This window comes from Pristis pectinata, chromosome 8, assembly GCF_009764475.1.
Source record: "Pristis pectinata isolate sPriPec2 chromosome 8, sPriPec2.1.pri, whole genome shotgun sequence".
Taxonomy (NCBI): Eukaryota; Metazoa; Chordata; class Chondrichthyes; order Rhinopristiformes; family Pristidae; genus Pristis; species Pristis pectinata.
Window position 1 is genome coordinate 37,841,255 of NC_067412.1, and position 18,633 is coordinate 37,859,887.

Genomic DNA, 18,633 nt, shown 5'->3' on the forward strand with positions numbered 1-18,633 from the left:
CCCCCAGATCCTGTGTCCTCCTATGTCCACTAATCTGTGAAGGAGACTCAGTGTGGTAGCCAGACTTGGTCAAAACTCTCAGCAATACTGAAGCATCCCGGGGAAAGAGCTCAGTAACATTCGTCACTCTCTCACATCCCACTTCACCACATTTTCCCAGATGGGTCTCTGTCCATTCCTGTCAATTCTAAATCCCAGATCGACAGCTGCAGGCTTGGTTAATGCAGACCTGCCCCCCCCACACCAGGATATTGTGCCTCTGTAACCTGCTGAATACCTTCCCCAGCATCTGTTCAGTCTCTGGGGCAATGGGTTATCAGTTTCATCACAGACACCTTGGGATCCTTGGCAGCATTTTGTCCACCATCGAAAGAAAGACCATCAGGGCTGACTGATCCCCTCTAGCAGCTCTGTGCAGACAACCACCCGTGGCTTGTACTGGTTAGGAATCCCGCCTTCCCGAGTCCACATTTACCTCTAAGTCAAGCAACAGGTCCAGCTTGTTTCGTGAAGTATTGAGAACCTGCTAATTCCACATACAACTCGAGTTGGGCAGTGGATACTGCTCATCAACTGATCTGTTCAGGATAACTTGTAGTCCCCACACAAGCACATGGCTTTACCAGCCATGGGGACCACCAGCAATGGGGCTCTCACTCGCTGTTGGACCTTCACCAGCACATCATTCTGTCCCAACATACCCAGCTGCTTCTCCAGCCAGGGCTGGAGGGCACAGGGAACCAGTGACTATATGGGTTTGACCCCATACAAATGCAGATGTGGGCCTTGTATTCTGCACCCTCTCCCTGCATTGTAAAGTGGGGAACTGTACACAGTACTCAAGCTGTGGTCTAACATGCTGCAAATAGTTCTGGCTTAACCTCCCTGCTCCTATATTCTCTGCCTTGTCCCCCTCCTCAGGGACTGAGTGTCTGCCAAGGAGTCTGGAAAATGATGTAAGAGTCCTCAAGGTTTGCCCCAAGCAGCTGTGTAACACAGAACTCTGGGCTCCATGGGCTGTTCACAGGGATACATACGGAGACAAACATCAACTGTTACTGGAAAATCATCCATGTGGTGAAAGACACTACATTCTCTCTTCTCCCCTCTCCCATTGGGCAGAAGATATAAAAGCCTGAAAGCACGTACCACCAGGCTCAAGGACATCTTCTATCCTGCTGTTCTAAAACTATTGAACAGTTCCCCTAGTACAATAAAATGGACTCTTGACCTCACAATCTACCTCGTTATAATCTTGCACCTTATTGACTACCTACATTGTACTTTCTCTGTAGCTGTAACACTTTACTCTGCAGCTGTAACACTTTACTCTGCATTCTGTTGTTTTACCTTATATTGCATCAATGCACTGTTGTAATGAATTGATCCGTATGAACCATATGCGAGACAAGTTTTACCACTGTACCTCGGTACAAGTAATAATAATAAAACAAATTTACAAGATGCCTGCAAGCGAATGCTGCTGATTCACACATTCCAGGGTGCAGGAGTACTGTCCAAGGAATGCACTGAAGCTCAGTGCAGCCACTGCAAATGCTTTGTGGGGAAGGACCTGAAAGACCTGAACCATCTCTAGAATATATTGTCCTCTGTTTAATGTCTACATGCATCAGGCGCAGTAGGGCAAGTAGACAGCACTGCAAGTTTAATGCAACCATGAGTATTGGATTGATGTGCTAGTTATAGATCCTCTAGGTAAGCAGCAAATTTCCCCTCACTGATTTATAGTTTGATCTTTAATTGTTTTACATACAAGAGAATCAGTGCAATGTCACATTCAGTGACTGTCAAACAAGAAGCTGATGTTAGTTTTAGAAAATGTCACATTGAGTGTGTGTTAAGTGTCATATTGAAGAAGTGTACTTGTGGGGGCTTATATCATCTGGGACAAAACTTCTCAATTGGAAAAACTAATCAAGGAAATCCGGCAAGAATGTGTCTTGGGGTGGCCTAGTGGCACAGCAGGAAGTGCTGCTGCTGCCCACAGCTCCAGCTACCCAGGTTCAATCCTGACCTCTGGTGCCATGTGGAGTTTGCATCCTCTCCTTGTGAGGGTCCTCCGGTTTCTTCCCACATTCCATAGTATGGTTCAGAGCTTAATTAGCCACTGTAAATTGCCCTGCGTGCAAATGGGTGGTAGAATCTGCGAGGAGCTGATGGGAATGGAGAATACAAGATGGTAGAGGAGGATTAGTGTAAATGGGTGCTTGATGGTCAGCACAGAATTGTTGGGCTGAAGGACCTACTTCCATGCTGTATGACTATGAAATTAATTGCATTCCACGATGAACTGAAAGAAGGTTGATTAAAGCAGTGACATACATCTTTATTTCCAGCTTTTCAGAAGGTGATTGACGACTGACACACTGGAGGCAGAGTGATGGACGCGAGGGAAAATGAATTCAGGACTGACCTGGTGCCAGGAAATGGCAGCAGATGATTGGTTTTCACTTGGTCTGCTGTGGTGCTCCCAAAGGTTACCTGCATCTTTTCGATCTTTCTAAGATGACCTGGACTCAAACAATGTTGGCAGCAAACATTACATTATTTCCAGATAGCAAATCAGTTAATGCAACAGGTAGGAGTGGGGGCAGTTATAGGTTTCAGGATGGCAAAGACAGGAGGATAAAGCAGGCAAAAGCAATGTGCAAGTTCATTTTTGAGAAGATGGCAGTGAACTGCCTTCAGCAACCATCGAGTCCAGCTCGGTGGATGAACAAGTGATGCACTACGGAAGTTCTACTATTGATAAATAGATGTCCATCTGTGATTATCTCCACATCTCCAAATTTCTGGCACTCAAGAGTCTTGGTTTCTAGCTTTTCTTCATTCTCAAACATGAACTCAGTTTCTCTCTCTACAGATGCTGCCTGATCTGCTGAGTAGTTCCAGCATTTTGTGTTTTTTTATAGCTGAGGGATTAGATTCCTAATTTCAAAATGAATTTGAGGGGTGATGAAAGAAATGCCCTCACCCAGAGTTGACAGGATCTGGAACGCTCTCCCTGAAGAGAGTGTAGTTGCTGATTCAATAAATAATTTTAAAAGTGAGCTTGAGCAGTTGACCAGGTTAAGGACAAAGATCGAGAATGTGAGAATACAACATCCTAGTAAAGACTCAAGGACCAAAGAGCCTCTCCAGTAATTCAGGTCTTTATATTTCTAAGCAGCCAGGATTTACCACAAACCTACAGTTCTATTCAGAAGAGTCAGAATCTGAAACCCATATCTCTCTCTTGTTGTACACTCTTACCTGCCCCTGGAGATGTTTAATGGGAAGGTACAGAGAGCTTTGAATAGTATCCAGACATCCTATACTCACCATAAATATGTTAGATGGGGAAAATAAAATGCAGAGGGAACTTATCTCTGCGTCAAACTCATGCTGTACCTGTGTGGGGAACTTTCACCGTGCTGAGACTAAATGCATCAAAGAGAGGAGGAGATAACGTTAGTTACCATTGTATCCTGTCTTTATTTTCACTGAAATATTTTACAGAAACCATGGATGTGAAATGCAAAGGGCCCAAACAATATCAAAATTAAGGTCTCTCCTCTCCGTGCAACCCACCCCCTTCCCTGGGTGTTGGACGTGGACAGGGCACGGGGAGGGGACAGTGGATAGAGACGAGTGCTAGGACTCAGTACTTGAAAGGGGATGGTGGCTGCCCTGAGCCAGGCACAGATGAGATGGGCGAACCTGGGTCAGTATCGATACCCAGAACTTACAGTTCGAGCCACACCACCCATCAGAGACTCTGCAAACACCAGTTGCATGCATTCTGGAACATGCGTAGCCATGGCGACGCGGTGAGTGACTGTCGCCACTCAGCCGGCATCCAGGCCCACTGCCACAGCAAGGTGCAGCGCTCTGGGTGAGGCATCATGGCAAGGTGCCGGCCATCAGCCGAGCACAGTGCTGCAATTCCAAGCGGTGAGCCGTTGGGATTCTGGGGATAACATTCTGTTGGAACACCTGAGTCATCACAGTATCGGATCGGAGCCAGGCCATTCTCAGTAACCATCCGCAGCACTTTTTCCGACTCAAACTGCATGTAACCTGCAAAGTAAATGGGACAGGATGTGACCGCTCCATTTGGGTTGGTACAGCCCCACCCTCAACTCTAGTCCCTGCCTGGACCATGATTAAACCGCCGCATCACTCTTCCCCACCATTCTAAGCAGACACATAACCTTCTGTGTTGTAATGATTCTTCGCCCTACTGAGTCTATACTAGCTCCAAATGAAGCAATGCTGTCAATCCCATTCCCTCGTACTGGCTTGGAAGTTTCCATCAAGTTCCTATCCAGTTCCCTTGTGCTTTCACCACCTTTCCAGGCAGGAAGTTCCAAATCACAACCACTCTCTGCAATAAAAAGATGTGCAAATATTGCAAGGGAGAAGCGAGGACACCTGGTACTGATGTAGAAAGGGGTCAGACGGAGATACACAAGGAAATATCGTATGTACCATCACTACACTGGACCAAGGTCAGAGGGATACACAGACACTTTCTGCGCTGTTGGACATCCCATCCCTACACAGGACGAGAGACAGAGGCAGATAACTGTACAGTTGAACATATCATTCAGACAAAAGGACAAGGGTCAAAAAGATACACAAGCAATGCACTGCACTGACAGATACTGGGCAGAGTCCAAGAGGTAAGTGAAAGTCTATAGTTATAGCCTTGTAATCTCTGCACGGATGTTTATGTGGCAGCTTTCACAATTCTTTCAGGGGACGCAGAAAAATGTTAGAGCCAATGAAGTTCTTGTTAAATGTAGTCAAATAAATAGGCAAAAACAATTTCCACAGAGCAAGCTTAGACAATCAGCTATTGGATCATAGAATGATGGAATCTTGTGGAAGGAAAGGAGATTACTTGGCCCATCTTATCCAGGCAACAAAGTGACCACTTTGGAGAAAAGCAAGAGTCTGGAGAATATGACAGTTCCTGCATCTGATCCGAGTACACAGATCTCAAGGCACCATCCCATTCTGGATTTTGTGGACCCAGAATCACAGCCCACTGATCCAGAGTCACACCTGATGTAAATCAATGTTTTTTTTATCTAACCACCCCAGTGTCTATCAAACTCACCCTGCAAGTAAAGGCCAACTCACCCTCTCCATGGGCTACCCAGATCCCGAGGGTTGAACCTGCCATCCCCTTCAGCATAAGTGAACTGCTCTCCAAGATGGTCACTGTAACGAAGCGCGACTCGAAGCGGCGAGAACGATTGTGTGTCAGCAGGACACCCTGTTGTGATCCATCACCTGAAACAGATGGGCAAGAGTCAGAACATCTCCAACAAAGCCATGGGTTCAAACACACTCACTTCTGAACCCCCTATCCACCCCCCCCAACTCAGAGCTAGCACGAAATCACTAGGTGACAGCAAAGTCTACAGGGTCCTGATAAGAAATAAAACAAACATAACAATTTGTATTTGAGACTTGGATTGGAAAAAGGGTCTCACCAGTGATGCTTAAACTGAACATATCAAACAGGAGGGCTGGCATGATGTGGACTGGTCAAATCAAGCCACGCCCATGAAACTCCTGAAATAGCCATCGACAGTCAGCACAACACCACCCCAGCTTTACCAGCTGTCAAGGTTTTTTTTTAAACATACATGCTGCTGCACACCTCTAAGAAACAGGTACAAACTATCGGGAATTATTATATACTCCATATAATGGAATAAACAAAAAAAAAATCAAAAATAGTAAATAAAACCAAAACTTAAAGCATTAGCCATAGCAAAATAATTTTGATATTGGCAATTGCCTCTCTTCTTTCCCACACCCCCACAATTTCCATTAAAAACCTTAGGCTCAGGGTCTTCCCTGTGCACGGATTCTGAGAGCAGTCCCTTAACTGGGGAAGCACAGGATCCAGGTTTCCATGGTGACTCCAGCCAGGAAACAGGCAGCAGTCTGGGACTTCTGCTTTTCTGTAGGAATCTGAAACTTGCTGGCATTTATAAGGAGCAATTCCAACAATCGGCATTTATAAGGAGCAATTCCAACAATTCAGTGCAAAACTGCTGGTCGTCACCAGTAAAATATGGGTCTGTCTATCAAAGCTGGGGCTCTGCTCTCAACAGTTAAAGGCTTGAGGGGGTAACCTAACAGGGGTCTATAAAATCATGACAGATTTCAAAGGAGTAGACAGAGAAACAGTATATCCACTCAATATACAAACAAGGCCAGCAACACAGCTCTTCTAAAATCATTAGAAAGCTTTTCAACGGCAGAGACAAGAATCTACAATTTACTAGAACAGGGAAGCCAATAGATTAGGTGTATTAAAAGGGGAAGCAGCACAAGGATAATGCTGATTGAATTTGCTGAAAAAGGACAGGGAAAGGATCATGTGGTGCATAAACATGGAGGTGAAGTAAATGGGCTGAATGCCTATCACCAGTGGGGCTTTGTGTTACTTATTTAATACAATGCAAGTAAAAGAACCACGACGCAAGGTGCCCTCACCTTCTAATAGCTCTGTCTCAGAAGCCACCCAGCCGAGCAGTGCCATCAGCTGGCATCCATTACACACACCCAAGCTGAAGGTGTCAGGTCGGGAACGGAATCTGTGAAACTCGGCACGTGCCCTGGGATTGAACCGCACCGTTGCAGCCCAACCTACAGGACAAGAAATAGACCAATTGTGCAATGTCAACACAACACAGCAGACCTGGGAAATGCAGAGAACAACAATACGATGTGCAAACACCCATGCCGCACTCTGGATGACACAGTCTTGTTATATATTCCCAGTTTTCAATAAATATTCCTGTTCCTGTTTTTAATATTTATTGGATATTCTGATGCCTCCTTTTCCTGCCCCTCTATTACCATTGCTCATTAAGTAATTGTGGAGCAACCCTTATTGTCTATTAAGTGTTAAAGTTGCTCTATTATCAGTTTTAATTAACTATTCCTGTTATTGTATTTTCACTGCCCCTCCATTCTGTGCTCATTAAATATTCCTGGCTATTCCCCTTCATTGTCCACTAAACATTCCTGTCCCTCCATTCCCAACTCATTCAATACTGTTCTTTCATTCCCAGTTCATTAAATATTCCCCTATTAGTGCCCATTGAACATTTCTGATCCTCTATTCCCAGTTAACGTTCATGAAATAGTCATGTTTCCCCACTCCCAGTTAGAAATTCTATTTTATTCCCACTCCGTTAAAATCCCTGTCCCTCTACTGCCAGTCAGTATTCATTTAATCTTCCTGTTCTTTCATCCCTATCATTTTATAAATACCTGTCTACTCCTGGAAATACCACATACAGTGGGGTTACGTTCTTTTGAACAAAGGAAACCAAAGGAAGTTTCAATGGAGGGATTTAAAACCCATTTTTACCTTTTGCTGAGCCCAAAACATCAGCATAACTGAACCCTCCGACAAACACCACCCCACGGAATGAATCCAGAGTCAGTCCTGCACAGATATCCGTCATAGTCACATCCCAAACCTGCAGAAGTGAAGGACATCACCTTACCCAGGCAATTCATAGTGAACAACTTCCAGGCTACTGAAAGATATTAATGGACTTGCCTGAAGGGTACAAAACTGGAAAATAAAACTTAATCCAGAGAAGTTTGAGGTAACTTTGAGGTATTGAGGCACTGAGAGATTTGGGTGTACCTATCAACAAATGCCTGAAGATAGTGGAACAGGTAAATAAGATGATAAAGTTATTCATAGAATACATGAACAGGGAGGTAGTGCTGAAACAGTATAAAGCACCAGTTCTTGCTTAAGTTATGTAGAATTTATGTTTTCTGTGTTGTCTGAACCTACGTGCCTGTGATGCTGCTGCAAGTTTTTCATTGCACCTGTACCTCACCGTACTTAGACAAATGACAATCAATTCAACTTGACTTGAGTCACAGCTACTGCGTACTGTATATTTCTGGTCACGCACTGCAAGAAAGATGTGATACACACAAGACGATGTAGAGGAGTTCCACAAGTTCCCAGCCAAGGATGGGGAATTAAAGTTCTGAAGGTAGGCTGCCAAGGGTGGCGTTATTTTCTAGAGTTTGGAGAATGAGACATTATTGAAACTCAAAATTCTGACAGGGCTGGATGCAGGGAGGATGTTAAACCTGGCTGAGGAGTCTAGAACCAGGGGTCATCGTTTCAGAATAAGAGGTAGGCCATTGAGAAGATATTTCTTCACACTGAGGGTAGTGAATCTTAGTGGAGGCTCAGTCATTGAGTTTTTTCAGAACAGATTCATAGGTTTCTGGCTATTATAGGGAATCATAGAATATGGGGATAATGCAGGAAAATGGCTTAAGTACAAGTGTTTTAACTGAATACAAAAATCATGAGAGTCCAAGACCATACTTGGACTAAATATACCTTCTTTAGCATTTAAGCAGGACGCATACGTTTAAGTTAATTGATAAAAGGATCAAGTTGGAGATGACAAAAAAAATCACTTAGTCTGAAGGCCTGGAACACTGCCTGAAATAATAGAGACAAGCCTGAAACAGCAACTGCAGAACTGTAACCTACAGGACAATGGATAAAGAGGGAAGTGGGCAAGGATTAATCTAATCTGTCTGGCATGGACACTATGGGCTGAATAGCCCCTATCAGGGCTGTAGGTTTTACCTGGAATCCAGCCATGACAAGTGATGCCACCATTTCCCGGTCACCGTTGCTGCCCTCCTCCCGGACCACAGCCACTCGTGGCTCTGACGCACCTGCAAAAATAGCACAACAAGATTTGAGCACAGGAATTAGACATTTTACTGCAAGTATATATAGCCATGGCCAGACTACACTTGGAGTATTGTGCACAATTTTGGTCTCCCTGCCTAGAAAAGGATACATTTGTTTTGGAGTGCAGTTTCACTAGACTGATTCCAAAGATGGCAGGTTTGCCATGACTAGGCTCATTTTCTTGAGTTTAGGAGAATGGGGGTAGGGTGGGGTGGGTAGAGAGAAAGAAGATCTCATTGAAACTCTGAAAACTTAGAGAGGGCTGGATGCAGTTAACCTGGCTGAGAGCCTAGAACCAGCAGTCACTGCCTCAGAATAAGAGGCAGGACAGTGAAGAGATGAGAAATGTCTTCACGCTGAGGGCAGTGAATCTGTGGAGAATCAGTAACTAGTTCATTCTGGCTATTAAGGGAATCACGGAATATAGGAATAACACAGGAAAATGGTGTTAAAGTAGATCAGCTATGACATTGATGAATGGCAAAGCAGGAGTGAAACACTAAATGACCCTACTCCTGCTCTCATTTCTTTTGTTCTCTACGTCAATATGCCCAGCAGCCCATGGATGTGACAAGTGGCAGTGGTTCAAGAGGACAATGTCACATATTTACCTAACCCAGCCGATGTTCTAGGGCTGGCACTTGGTTGGAAGCTCAGGGTGTATCGGGGAACCGTGCGATGCTCCATGCCACTCTCCTCTTCCTCCACACAAGCCCGATTGGCTTGCAGTCTCTCCAGTTGGAAACTGGTCTCTTCCCACCAGGAGCGGAGAGTGGCCATCCGCTCCGAGAGTACCTCCTCTCCATTCACTCGCACCGTCACCTGGGAAAGAAAATCTGGATAAATCACGGAAGCAAATGGAGTGGAATCTGCTGCATCAACCCAGGGCCACAGAAGTGAGGAATCGCTAACAGGCAGGCAGAGTCTATGACTCAACCAGGAAACTATGTGGGATTGAGCTGTGGAGAGGGTGATCTGAGAGAATCTGATAATCTCAACATGACCAGAGACTGCAGATAACGACCTGCACCAGTTACAGATTTAAACTCCGACAAGTGGGAGTTTAATTCATCCACTGCATTGTACAGAATCAGCACTAGCTTTATCATTGTGTCAAACAAGGAGTGCAAACATAAAGAGGGTCAGTCACCATACTCTGGGTCCCAGATAGCTTTAGTAATCTCCCAACTCCAGGGATTCCTGGCAATCCCATCCCTCACCCTGGCCCAGGGTACCCAACGACCAAGGCACCCTCATGGTGCAACAGAGGCACCCAGGGGTCCCTGATAAACACACCCACCCAATTACTCCACTATTCATTGAGCACTGGGTCACTCACCATGCTCTGGGAACCCTCTCCAGTGGTTGAGCCAATTCTCTGGCACTGAAGGCCCGCTGCTCTGTACCGAGAGCTCACCTCATTGGCAGCCACTTCGGAAACCTCCAACACCAAACCCAGCTCCTCAGAAAATAACAGCTCCAGTACTGGGGAGGCAAAAGTAATCTGTGTCAGCTGGGAGTGGTTGGCCAGAGAGAGTTTGGGAGATGTGGGGCAGAGTATGGCTGGGGAGAGTGTGTCGAAAGGTCATAGAGACCATTGAAGTGTGGGAAGATGGTTCATACACGGTCAGGTGGGTGGGCAATCAGAATCAGAGGAGGAAAAGACAGAGGCTGTGAGAAGGGACCGATACAAGCTAGGTACGGGCTGCCATGAGCTGGTGGTGGGAGGAAGACTATAATGTGGCAGGGAGATTGGACCAGGGCAAGGGCGTTGTTGTGGACAGACAAGATGTTGAGATTTTGCCATCACTCACCACTGGCCTCGTTATTTTCAATGCTGACCTCGATCCCACAGTTCCCCCCGATGGCCATTTCGAGCAGGCACGTGAGCAGTCCCCCATCACTGACGTCGTGGCCAGCACTCAGCACTCGTTCTGGGGCGAGGAAAGAGGAAGAGTGTGAAACAACGGATTCGCAGAGGAAGCAGGAAGGTGTCCTGGAGTCTTAGACTCACCATCCAGCAGCTGCTGAGTGACAGTGAAACAGGACTTGAGATGGTGTGGACTGTCCAGGTCTGGGCAGCAGTTGCCAATCTGAGAGTAGCATTGAGCCAAAGCAGTTCCTCCCATTCGGTACTGACCAGGTGTGACTGGGACATAGAGCAGCACCCCTAAACAGGGACAGAGCAGTGTTAGACCACAGCAACCCAACACAACGGTACCCCTCCACACATGGGACCTGGCACGGTCATGGACCCAAACATAGACAGCGACAACATTACATTTTTTTTTAAAGTTTTATTTACAGCGTGGTAACAGGTCCTTCCGGCCCAACGAGTCCATGCTGCCCATTTTAAACCCAAGTTAACCTACCCGTACGTCTTTGGAATGTGGGAGGAGACCGGAGCATCCGGAGGAAACCCACACAGACACGGGAGAACGTACAAACTCCTTAGAGACAGAGATGGGAATCGAACCCCGATTGCTGGCACTGTAATAGTGTCGTGCTAACCGCTACGCTACCATGCCCTCCTGCCCCAGTACTCACATTCCAACAATCCACCTGCCAATTGAATCAAACAAGGTGTACTCCCTTCTGATCTATACGCATGCTTGAACCTTGCAAACTCTGCTCTTAATCAGTGACTGAAACCATACCTTGCTCTTGAGGGTTTTTCAAGTTGGGAGTCACAGTGCTGGTGATGTCAGGACATGTAGCATAAACAGAGACCACAAGAGAGCCTGAGAATCAGAAGAGAAACTTGCATCATTCAGGTGAACTGGCAGCTCTGCTGGTGTTTGGCTGCTGTGGGAATCCACCAGCACAGCATGAACTTCCGCAGATCGCCCATCTCCCACATGCAGAAATCCATTCACTGAACCCACCCCAGGTCATGCTGGCACACAGTACAGCAGGCCATAAAACAAAAGGAGGAAAGAATCAATGGGAGAAAGTTCAGCTTTTTGAGTTGCCTTAATCGTGTGTTTTAATTCTTTTTTTGCACTGGAAGGCTAACATTTATTGCTCATCCCGAATTGGCCTGAAGGAGATGATGAGCTGCCTTCTTGAACCACTGCAGTGTTCCTGGCAAAGGTGCTCCACTAAGCTGTTGGGCAGGGACATCTAGGATTTAGAACCAGCAGCGATGAAGGATCAGTGATACATTTCCAAACTAGGACAGTGTGCAACTTGGAGGGGAACCTGCAGGCGGTGGTGCTCCTATCCATTTACTGGCTTTATCCTACTTAGTGATGGATGTCACAGGTTGGGAGGTGCTGCTAGAGTGGCCTGGGCCAATAACTGCAATGTGTTTTGTAAGTGGCACACATATTATTATTTAAGAAGATTTTTACATAATAAAAGCTCCCAAGTGATTTTGAAATCTTAGACAATTTAAACAGCAGCTTTGATAGCCAACAGGCAGTGCTTCACCAGTATTCCGCAGGAGCAGCTAAGCCACTTAACACTGGGAGAGGCCCTGTGCTCTCTCAAGTTACAAACAGGTGGGAGTTGTTCTCCCAGTAGAAACAGCACGGTTCAGGTCACAAGCGACACCTGTCTCGTTGTTCTCCAGGAACCAGTCTTAAGAATACTGCACTTGTCCCACTTATATTCACAAACCTTCATTTGTGTGTATGTTTCAAAGTTTGCAGATAACAGGAAACATTAGGAACAGCGAGAAGACTGGAAAGGGATGAGGAGAAACTGTAAGATTTGGCCTTTTGGAATACTCTATGCCAGTGGGGTGTAGAGAGAGACAACGTTAGACTTTGGTCTCTTCTGTCAAGGAATACAAGACGAGGTTGGACTGAGTCAAAAATCAAGGTTCAGGAATCAGCTGATGACAGGAAAGGCTGTATGTGCACCACCTGGTTCCAGTTCATAGGTTCTTCACATACATCAGGAGCACAGACTGGTGAAATCTTGTACACAAGAGTGAATTGTTATGCACAGAAACATGAAGCGGTAAATTTCAGTCAGAAGAATGACTTGGAATATGAACCAAATGGTACACTTTTGCAGTGGATAGAGGAGTAGAGACTTGGGGACGTACATTCACAGATCAGCAAAGGTTGCAGGACCATGTTGTTGGAAATATATTCAGGATCTCAAGAGTTAAGAACAAAGACAAAAGTGTACAAAAAGGAAAGAAAGTTAGGCCACAGCTGAATTATTAAAAGGCAAATAAAGGTGGCACAGAATCCAGTCTACTGGATTAATGATCCAGAGACAAGTTCAAATTCTAACACAGCAGCAGGGAAATTTGAAACTGTTCACTGAAAAGAATCTGGAACAAAATGCTAATATCACTAATGGTGACCATACACCTGCCAGGTTGCTGTTGAAAAAAAATGTATCTGGTTGTAGATGGTCTGGAACTCGCTGTCCAGAAAGGTGAATGCAGGAACCCTCTTACATTTAAACAGGACTTGGATGTGAAGAGCTGTGACCTTGAGGGCAATGGACCCAGTGTTGGGAGGTGGGATTAGACTGGGAAGCTCTTTTTTAATGAACAGGAATATGATGGGCTGAATAATCTTCTGAGTAATAAAAATTTCTATAATCTGATAGTAACTTCTATAGGGTAATGGGATTGTTCCTTGCAGGCCTAATGGACCAAATAGATGACTTTGCTAGGCACCTGGCATTGTACAGCCTCTGTGCCACAGCACACCCTCACTCCTTACCTGGGGCCTTCACAGTATCCTGACCCACACGAGCAGCCATACTCAGAGAATCCTTCCCACCATCCACCGCAATTCCAAGCTCGGCCATTGCATGGCACATGGCCTCACAGGCATCGTACAGAGCCGCACCCTCCCCTGGCAACTTAGCCGGCCACATCCAGTTGCCGCTACACTTAACGTCCTACCAAAGAGAGAACACACATTGAAGGATGTTGGAAAACATGTCATCAGGGAACAGGCAGCAGGCTGGCACAGACTGGAGAGACGGATCAGCAACTGGTGAGGGGCGAGCTGGTCTGTAAAGGGTGGGGTGGGATTGAAAGCAGTGGGTGAGGAAGGTTCACTAACACGTTACAGCCTTAAGGTACTTTGGTTAGGCCGCACAGAGTATTGTGTGTGATTCTGGTTGCCTCATTACAGAAAGGATGTGGAGTCTTTGGAGAGAGTACAGAAGAGGTTAGCCAGGATGCTGCCTGGATTAGAGCGTATGAGCCATGAGGAGAGGTTGGACAAACTTGGGTTGTATTCTCTGGAGCGTCGGAGGCTGAGGGGTGACCTCCTAGAAGTTTACAAGATTATGAGAGGCATAGATAGGGTAGACAGTCGGAATCTTTCTCCCAGGGCAGAAATATCAAATACTAGAGGGCATGAATTTAAGGCAAGAGGGGGAAAAGTTCATGGGAAATATGCAGGGCAAGGTTTTCTTTTTACACAGAGAGTGGTAGGTGCCTGGAACGGTTGACAGGGGTGGTGGTGGGAAGCAGACTTGATAGTGGCATTTAAGAGGCTTCTAGATAGACACATGAATATGCAAGGAATGGAGTGATCTGGATCACATGCAGGCAGAAGAAGTTTAGTTTCATTTGGCACAGACACCATGGGCCGAAGGGCCTGTTCCGTTGCTGTACTGTTCTATGTTCTATCAACTAGTGAGCAGTGGGTGCGGAGGGAGTCTACAAGCTGCGGACAAACCCAGAGTCATCACTTGCCTTGAGGTCAGTCACACGGGCGAACACCAGATTGGTCAGAGCCTCCCCAACAGCCATTCGGGCTCCGGCTCCAGGATCGATCAGACCTTTGATGGGCTGCTCTCCAATTGCTGTGGCAGCTCCCACGGTATCAAAGTAAGAGAGGGCGATGACGGCCACGTCGGCGAGAGGAGTGTGGAGAGGTCCCACACACTGCTGCTGGGCTACCAGACCCGTCACTGAACGATCCACCTGTAGGATGGCAGAGTGTACTTCACCAAATGCTCTCTTAGCCACATACCCTTGTCCCATATTGGTTGAGCATCTGACCTAAACTCCTTGTTAGTGTTTAGTTCTCTCTCCTTGGGTCTCCTCCTCCTCACCTTATTGGTCAGGTATCTCTTGCTGGCCACCGAGGGCAGTCGCAGTACACGGGTCAGGGCTTCCCTCACACTCAGGTTCACAGGAAGAGACAGAGGTTGAAGACTGGGCTTCCTCCGATTCAAAATGAACTCCTGCAAAACAGATATCCAGGAGTTAAGGAAGATGCAGGAAATCGGAAAAAATAACATAACACTTGTAACCCAAATCAGGAAGAGTTGCAGTGACGGGCATGGAATCCATCAACTTTTCTATTGGGGGTGAGGTTTCTTCCAGCAGCTACCACAAGAGGTGCATATGAATGCATGCAAAGCACATCAGTGTCTTATAATGAGGGGTGGGTAAGAGTTAAGAGTGCAGTGTACATCAGTATTGAGGTGCAATAGTATGTATCAGTATTATAGTGAAGTTTACAGGGTATGTTTCAGGCTGTGAGATTCATGGGGTTTATCAGTACAAGGTATGTTAGAGTTAAGCGAGATGTGGGGAACATTAATGTCAATAAGCTTTATGTGGTATATCAGATATTACAGTGAGGGGCATTTGGTGTGCAGCCCAGATCAGTGTGCCACAGTGAGAGTTGTATTTTTTAGGATCACCCTTATGTGTACTGTTTATATCAATGCATACAGAGTGCACACTAAGTTACTGTAAGATGTGCTCAATATGTCAATGCATTACAGTGAAGAGTGCCGGGGTGTTTGTGTTACAGATATGTGCACAGCATATGTCAATGCATTGCACTGAAGAATGAGCACTTTCCAGAAGTATGGTTGGGGAGGGTTGAAAATAAATTTGTAGGGCAATGGTATTGGTATATAGTAATAAAGAAGAATAAAGCGCAGAAAGCAGTGGACATAGATATCACTTACACTGCACATTTCTAATGGGTGTACAGGAATTTAGGGGGCGGTGGGGGAGAGGGAGTCCACATAAACAAAACTGGAAAGGTGAGAGCAAATATTTACAGGACAATGTGGATAAAGTAAGGGATAGACAGGATTGCTGTACCAGAAACTGGTAAAAAGCCAGTGGACTTCTTTTCTTCGAATATCAACTCTAAGATTGTATAGGTGGTTTACATCTGTGTTACCATGAGATCAACAATATGTATTGTGTTTCAACATAGACTTCCTGCTACATTGGAATTCAGTGTTAGGCATGATATACATCAGTGCATTAGAGTGGGGAGGGCAGAGTATATGAGTTAAAGAGAGGCACATAGGGTATATCAATGTAAATTGGTTTATTATTGTCACATGTACTGACGCACAGTTTAAAAAATGTTTTGCATGCCATCCAGATAGATCATTTCATTACAACAGTGCTTTGAGGTGCTACAATGGAAAACAATAACAGAATGCAGAATAAAGTGTTATATTTACAGAGAAAGTGCAGTGAAGGCAGACAATAAGGTGCAAAGCCACAACGAGGTAGACTGTGAGGTTAAGAGTCCATGGGTACTTGGGAACTGTTCAATAGTCTTATAGTAGACTATGAAGGGTATCAGTATATTGGAATGGAGAGTGAAGGATACAGCAGTGTACAATGAGGAGCGCACAGATCATTAAATTTACAGTGACGGCTGCAGTGTACATAGTGATTATAATTAGGTAGTCTATATGCATCTTTTAATGAGGGGTGCAGGTCTATTACAGTTTCAGTGATGTGTACAATCTCTATCAATATATTACACTGAGTGATGCAGGGTATATGTATATTAGTGAGGAATATGGGATAAACTTGATTTTGCATGTTATGCCACTGTTTCTCCCCAAGAGTTCCAGGGTAAATTGATGTGCTTCAATTGAAGTTAACATTGGGGATATGTATGCAACCAGAAGAATGGGAGGAATGCTGATACTTTTGAAGGCAATGCAGATTATTAGAAAAGTATACAAAAACAAGGATTGGAATTTTAAAATCATGGCATGGTCAGAATTGAAGCTACTGCATGTCATTGAATATAGAGTGACGGATGAACGGGATGATGAAAGTTATGATACAGGAACAGGATTGGATGCTCGTGTTTACGGAGAGTAGAAAATAGGGAAAAAAGAACAGATAATGCTGGAAAAGCTCTGGCCAAGATGCATGTGTGGAAGAGAAACAGTTGATGTTTCACATCTGACACCCTTCATCTGAATTGAGAAAGAAAGCAAGTTAGCCCAGGAGCCGAGGGAGGAGCAGTTGAGTAAAGTTATCATGAATGCAGATACAGTCAGAGGCTTTGCTCAGGAAAAATATGACAAGGAAATTATTAACATCAGTTCACGCAACATGATCAACTTGCATGTTTTGAACTTGTCTCACACAAGACAAAATTTGTAGAAGGGGATGATGAGCATTGTTGTCTCTCTCCTTTAAACAAAAATCTCTGTTGGATGTGAACATTCGCTTTCAGTTCAAGGCTGCCACTCACTGCAAAAGTTATATTCCTCACCTTCTGAGGCATTTTTCCCAGTACCCACTCCAGCTTCAGATCCACAGGACAAACAGCGGGCAGCTCACAATTGGGGAACTCTGATTTCTTTGAAATATCCCGATCATCAACCAACACTATCTGGGGAAAAAAATCATTGTTACTTGTATGAGATTCTCCTGTCAATAGCCTAGACTCCAGAACATGTCACGAATCTGGCCAGAGACTCCATTGCACCGAACAGAACCCAACAACATAATCCCAGTATAGACTGCATGCAGCTAAAAGTTCAGCTAATTTACTTACCTTTCCATCTCCAGTTATTTTACCAACAAAATCAACAGGGCATTTCTCTCTATCGCAGACAGCACACAGAAACTCAGAGTCCTTTGAATGCAAGAGGAGAGCATTGGATTCCTGATACTCAGCTCCCCACAGCTCCAGCACACTCAGAGTTGGATCACCCACCTGGAATGACAACGAAAAGGTGTGCAGAATCCTGACACACATCAACACCTACCACAAATCAAGGGTAAAACGATTGGAAATGAACCCACAAACACACTGAGATAAGTCACTAACCCTCTGCTGAAGAAATCAGAAAACATGGTCTTGGGGATAAATAGCAAACATACTATTGAGGGGAGGCTGTTCCCCTCAATAACAGGTTTTCCACTTTGGAAGCTGTTGGGGGTGGGGGGGGGGGGGGGGGGGGGGGGGTGCTGGGGAGGGAAACGACCTGCAGGGGCCTAGTACCAGTAGCCAGGTCTCTGGCACTGGGACTGGTCCTGCTGCTCAGAAGGGAAGGGAGAAGAGGAAGGCAGTAGTGATAGGGGACTTGATAGTCAGGGAAACAGATAGGAGGTTCTATGGCAGTGAGCATGAATCCTGGATGGTATGTTGCCTCCCAGGTGCCAGGGTCCAGGATGTCTCTGATCAGGTCCACAGGATTCTTGAGAGGGAGGAAGAACAGCCAGAAGTCATGGTTCATGTTGGTAACAATGACATAGGTAGGAAGGGACATGAGGTCCTGAAAAGTGAGTTTAGGGAGCTAGGCAGAAAGCTGAAGAACAGGACCTCAAGGGTAGCAATCTCGGGATTGCTGCCAGTGCCACATGATAGTGAAGATAAGAATAGGAGGAGATGGCAAATAAATGAGTGGCTGAGAAGTTGGTGCAGGAAGGAGGGTTTTAGATTTTTGGATCATTGGGATCTCTTCAGGGGAAGGTGGGACCTGTACAGAGAGGACGGGTTACACCCGAACCCGAGGGGGGGCCAATATCCTTGCAGCCAGTTGTGCTAGGGTGGCTCGGGAGGATTTAAACTAGTTTGCGAGGGGGATGGGAACCGGAAGAGTAGGTCAGAGGAAGAAGGGGATGGGGAAAAGTCAGATCTGAC

General features: G+C 45.6%; 1 protein-coding gene across 5 annotated transcripts in view; it reads right to left on the minus strand.

Annotated features, from left to right (window-relative positions):
* Positions 1 to 3,425: 3,425 nt before the first annotated feature.
* pfas (phosphoribosylformylglycinamidine synthase) overlaps positions 3,426 to 18,633 on the minus strand; it is a 41,544-nt gene continuing 26,336 nt past the window's right edge. For all 5 annotated transcript variants that reach the window (XM_052021570.1, XM_052021573.1, XM_052021572.1 and 2 more), the window contains 15 exons: positions 17,542 to 17,703; positions 17,257 to 17,376; positions 14,816 to 14,947; positions 14,454 to 14,684; positions 13,465 to 13,645; positions 11,434 to 11,517; positions 10,791 to 10,946; positions 10,591 to 10,710; positions 10,116 to 10,261; positions 9,388 to 9,598; positions 8,666 to 8,757; positions 7,403 to 7,514; positions 6,520 to 6,672; positions 5,149 to 5,301; positions 3,426 to 4,080 (listed from right to left, as the gene is read on the minus strand). In XM_052021570.1, coding sequence (XP_051877530.1) covers positions 3,770 to 4,080; positions 5,149 to 5,301; positions 6,520 to 6,672; positions 7,403 to 7,514; positions 8,666 to 8,757; positions 9,388 to 9,598; positions 10,116 to 10,261; positions 10,591 to 10,710; positions 10,791 to 10,946; positions 11,434 to 11,517; positions 13,465 to 13,645; positions 14,454 to 14,684; positions 14,816 to 14,947; positions 17,257 to 17,376; positions 17,542 to 17,703 — 2,364 coding nt within the window. In that variant the 3' untranslated portion in view covers positions 3,426 to 3,769. The remainder of the gene's footprint in view (positions 4,081 to 5,148; positions 5,302 to 6,519; positions 6,673 to 7,402; positions 7,515 to 8,665; positions 8,758 to 9,387; positions 9,599 to 10,115; positions 10,262 to 10,590; positions 10,711 to 10,790; positions 10,947 to 11,433; positions 11,518 to 13,464; positions 13,646 to 14,453; positions 14,685 to 14,815; positions 14,948 to 17,256; positions 17,377 to 17,541; positions 17,704 to 18,633) is intronic.